This window comes from Volvox carteri (assembly GCF_000143455.1).
Source record: "Volvox carteri f. nagariensis unplaced genomic scaffold VOLCAscaffold_15, whole genome shotgun sequence".
NCBI lineage: Eukaryota > Viridiplantae > Chlorophyta > Chlorophyceae > Chlamydomonadales > Volvocaceae > Volvox > Volvox carteri.
In genome coordinates, this window is record NW_003307558.1 from 840546 (window position 1) to 844833 (window position 4288).

General features: G+C 60.2%; 2 protein-coding genes across 2 annotated transcripts in view; one reads left to right on the forward strand and one right to left on the reverse strand.

Annotated features, from left to right (window-relative positions):
* VOLCADRAFT_90052 (uncharacterized protein) overlaps positions 1–1797 on the reverse strand; it is a gene marked incomplete at both ends in the record, with an annotated part of 4146 nt that extends 2349 nt beyond the window's left edge. The window contains 3 exons of the mRNA XM_002949686.1: positions 175–247; positions 692–790; positions 1531–1797. Coding sequence (XP_002949732.1) covers positions 175–247; positions 692–790; positions 1531–1797 — 439 coding nt within the window. The remainder of the gene's footprint in view (positions 1–174; positions 248–691; positions 791–1530) is intronic.
* An 845-nt stretch (positions 1798–2642) lies between these two features.
* VOLCADRAFT_90053 (uncharacterized protein) overlaps positions 2643–4288 on the forward strand; it is a gene marked incomplete at both ends in the record, with an annotated part of 7440 nt that continues 5794 nt past the window's right edge. Inside the window, 2 exons of the mRNA XM_002949582.1 lie at positions 2643–2668; positions 3475–3761. Of these exons, the coding sequence (XP_002949628.1) occupies positions 2643–2668; positions 3475–3761 (313 nt within the window). The remainder of the gene's footprint in view (positions 2669–3474; positions 3762–4288) is intronic.

Consider the following 4288-nt stretch of genomic DNA (forward strand, 5'->3'; position numbering starts at 1 on the left):
CACCAATAGCTGACGCCGCTGTAGCTGCTGCTGCTGCTAGTGCTGCTGCTGCTGCTGCTGCTAGTGCTGCTACACGCGGTTGCCCCCCTGGTGGCTCGGTTGCAGCTTCACGAGCTGCTGCCCGGGGCGTGTGTGCTGCTGAGGCTGCTGCTGTTGCCGCTACAGCTGCTGTACGAGCTCCCCGGTCCAGCTCCTCCGCCACTTCATCCAGAAACACATCACCCGCGGTGTCCGGAGTTAGAAACTCCTAACCGGGGCGGGGGAGCCGGGGGGGAAGCGGGGGGGTTGGAAGCGGGGGGTTGGAAGAGGGGGGTTGCCAATGGAGGAGGGGAGGAAGGAAGGGCGGCAGAGGAACGAGGGAGAGGCTCAGGAAAAGGGAGGCCCCTCACCCCCACCCCCACCCTCACCCTCACCCCCACCCCCACCCTCAGGGTCTTTCCCTGTTTGCTTTCCCAACTCTTTCGTGCCCCTCTCCCCGCTGACGGCCCCTGTTGACTGCGCACCGCCCTGGGGGGGTATCTCCATGTCCCGAAAGGGGGGGGGGGACGCAGACCGGGAGTTGGACGCAACCGGGGCTCGGCGGTGCGGCTGCGAGGGAGCCGCCGCAGCCGCCGCCGCCAGCGCACGGACTCCGTTGAAGTGGGGCTGACGGGGATCATCGCAACAGTGTGTGCATAAGCGTTTGCCGTACCTGTCGTACTACCAGATTGAGGTGGGGATTGATATCCAGCAGTCGTTGTGACATGACCTGGGACTTGGGCAGACCGATGGTGGAGTCCAGGGCTGGCAGCTGCACGCGGGGAAGGGGGGGGAGGGGGGCGGGGGAAGGGGGGAGAGGGGAGACAAACCATGAACGAGTGAAGCTGCTGCCAGGGCAAGAGTGTACCAAGAGGTGTCCTTGAAGGCGGCGACCTCTGGATGGTGTAGTGAAGATGATGTCGGAAAAACTACCTACCTAGCCGCCAGGACTTAAAAAGCGCGGAAAAAGCAGTAATGCCAAGGGAAGGGGGGAGGGGAAGGGGGGAGGGGAAGGGGGGAGGGGAAGGGGGGAGGGGAAGGGGGGAGGGGAAGGGGGGAGGGGAAGGGGGGAGATATCGAATCACCCGCCTTGCGCACTCCGGGAGGGCCCGACATGCGATAGATACCCCTCAAGTCAAGGATAGACTGATACACCAGAAGAAAGTAAGAAAGCGGGGAGGGGGTAACTCTGCAGGGATTGCGACAGCGGAGGAGGAACCCCCTCCATTAAAAACCTCCCTGCGTCGAACATCGCACACGTGCCTGGACTCTGAGTTCTTGTCGCATACACCGCCTGTCCCTCTCCCACTTTCTACCCCCTACCCGCCCCTCCCCTCCCCTCTCCCCCTACCCCCCTCACACACACATACATATACACAAACATGATGTCTTCCCGAGCAGCAGCAGCAGCAGCAGCAGCGCATGGGAGGACAACCTCAACCATCCGTTGCCATAGACGGCCACCTCCCACACCCCCTCCTCTCTCCCCCCCCCACACACACATAGCCCTACCTGCCGGTTCTTGTTGGTCACATCCACCACGTCGCCATCCACAATCGCCAGCGACCCCACCCCCGCGCGAACCAGGAACTCCGCCACGTACGACCCCACACCACCCAGCCCCACCAGCAGCACGCGGGTGTCGTGCAACGCAGCGACACCGCTGCGCCCCAGCAGCAGAGTCGTGCGCTGCAGCCATTCCGGAGGCTCCAACTCCGAGGGGGAGGAGGTTGGGAAGGAGGCGGAGGCAGAGGCGGAGGGAGTGTCCTTATCGTCCATGTCCGCTGCTGGTGCTGGTGCTCTGGGTTCATGCGGGGTCGCGGAGGGGGATGCCAATGGTGCTACAGTAACGTCGGTTTCCGGTATCGGCGTAGCAGTAGCAGTAGTAATTGCAGCAATGGCAGTAGCAGCAGCATCCGCAACGATAGCGGATGATCTGTCGCAAGCGTCGGTATTTAGGAAGGACGGCGCTGGTTGGGTGGCGGGCGGATGCTGGCGCTTCTGTGTTCGGCAACCCTTGCGAGGCCATGAAGCCGTGGGCACGGGAAGGAGAGCTCGCCGAGATAGTGCGACGGTGCGTGTTGCCACATGTCGAATATGGGAGATAAGTACATTATGCGAGGCCATGTGCATTCTGCTGTGGCTGTCTAGACGTAGCTGCGCGGACACGACCTTGCGGACGCCGCCGACCAGGAGTGAATCGAAGCATATGCAATTCGAACTTTTTAAACCATCAGGCTTTTGACAGGTGCTATGGATAAACAGAAGCGATGCGCGGACGGCCGCAACCCAAATCGGGTTCCTTCAGTTTTCGCAAGCCGAAGAGCTAATGGAGGGATACCTAATGGCCAGGTTTATAGAAGTTAACATATTCAGTACGATTGTGCATATATATTTAACAGCAGCACCAGATGGCAAGCCGGCAACCTGACAATTGCAACGCCCTTCTCTGCCGTTAGGCAGTTAGTCACATCGTACCTTGTTGACTTCCTCCATGACTAGACTCGAACCATTAACTCTTCACTGGCATTAACTTTTGCTAAATTTATTTAGTTTGACCTAGCTGTGGACGAAAGATCCCAAGTCCTGCGAAGCGACTTCAGGAACGTTAGAGTTTTTAGCATATGTCAAGCAGAGATTCTTCAAGGAAGTGAGTGTAACAAAAAAAATAGCCTAGGTCCTGCCCTTCAATGTATCAACGGCCATTTCCACCATCACATGTCAAGCCGCAGGCCCTCAAAACCATATAGCAACGATGCTCATTGATTCGCTAGGTGTCATACAACTTCATCAATACATTAGAGTCCAGAGTTTTTTGAATGGGTCGTGTCCAGGCGATAGCCTTCCCCCCCTTGAATGTGTTCTATGGCCTTAATTTCGGCTCGAAGCAAATGCGGTCCACCAACCGCACCGCAGCGTGGCCTTGCCTTATACAACGCTAACACGCACCCCTGCCGCCCCAAATCCCTTCTTCCTTCAACCGCACCGCCTCCCCTCCTGTCCACCACTAACCATCTCCGAACACTTCTTGTGCGCTGCGCAAAAGCTTCAACACCTGATTCCCGACCGCAAGGCCATGCGTCACATTGCTAATCCCTTGCAAGATCGTGAATGTGGTGCGTCCAAGCCTCCTCGCACCTTGCTAAGCTTGAACCGACCTGAAAACGCCGCTTCCAGCAGGACCCCGTACGGCACCACCACCTACCAGAACTCGAGCAAGGGCGCCAAAGGGAACGGTGCCGCCTCCGCTCCGGGGTACCGGCGGCCCCAAGGAGTCCAGTACGGCAGCAGCGGCACCGCACAGTACGGCAGCAACGCTAACGGCAGCTCCTCACGTGCCGCTGCCGCCGCCGCCGCCGCCGCTGCCGCAACCGCGGCTGCTGCGGTGGTGAGACCGGCGGCGTCCCGCAGTAGCGCGCCGTACACACACAGCTCCCCGCCAACCGCCGTACGCAGCAGGAGCATCGGCTCGCTGACCTTTCAAGGTCGGCAGGAACCTGCCGACGAGGCTGCCGAGCAGGATGAGGAGTACGAAAATGGTTTCGAAGCTGACGCCAACGAGCCGGGCTGTGGTACAATGTCCCGCGCTGCAGCGGAGCGAATACGACTGAGGCGCATCCTCGACGGCGGCGGCGCCACCACCGCCACGGCCGCCGCGGCGGCGGACGACCCTCTCGACGGTTCACCGCCGACGGAGCAGGACGGCACATGCGAGGTGGCGGCTGCGGGTATCATTGTGTTGTGTCAGTCTTCCGGACTGTGTGATGTCTCAATGCGGGGCGTCACCAGGCTGCCGCCGTCGCTACACAAGTTCTTCAGGTACAGCGGCACCTCATGATCTCAACTCATCCCCGTCACCAGGTCCCAGGTCCTGCCAGCCAGGGGAGGGGAGGGGGCACACCGTGTTTGCCGCAACACGCGGGAAGGCCGGTGGTAGACGGATGGCGGAAAAGACGGACTGAAAAGAATCGTGCCATGCAATGCAATGCCTGGCATCATCAAGCATGCGATAGTGGCAACCCCGGCTGTTGCCCCTAGGCTGGCGAAGGGGGGGGAGTTGGAGGGGGGAGTTCATCATCCACGGCCGAAGCCGCCCCCCCGGGGGTTGGGTGTTGACGTTGACTTAGACATCTTTCAGCCGACCGCCCTCCCGGCTCACCTCCCTCCCTAACTTCGCCCCTCGCTCTGCCCCCGCATGGTGATGATTCATCACTGATGGAATGCCGTACACGGCACTACGTGGCGAAAAAACGATAATAAACATGGCCAT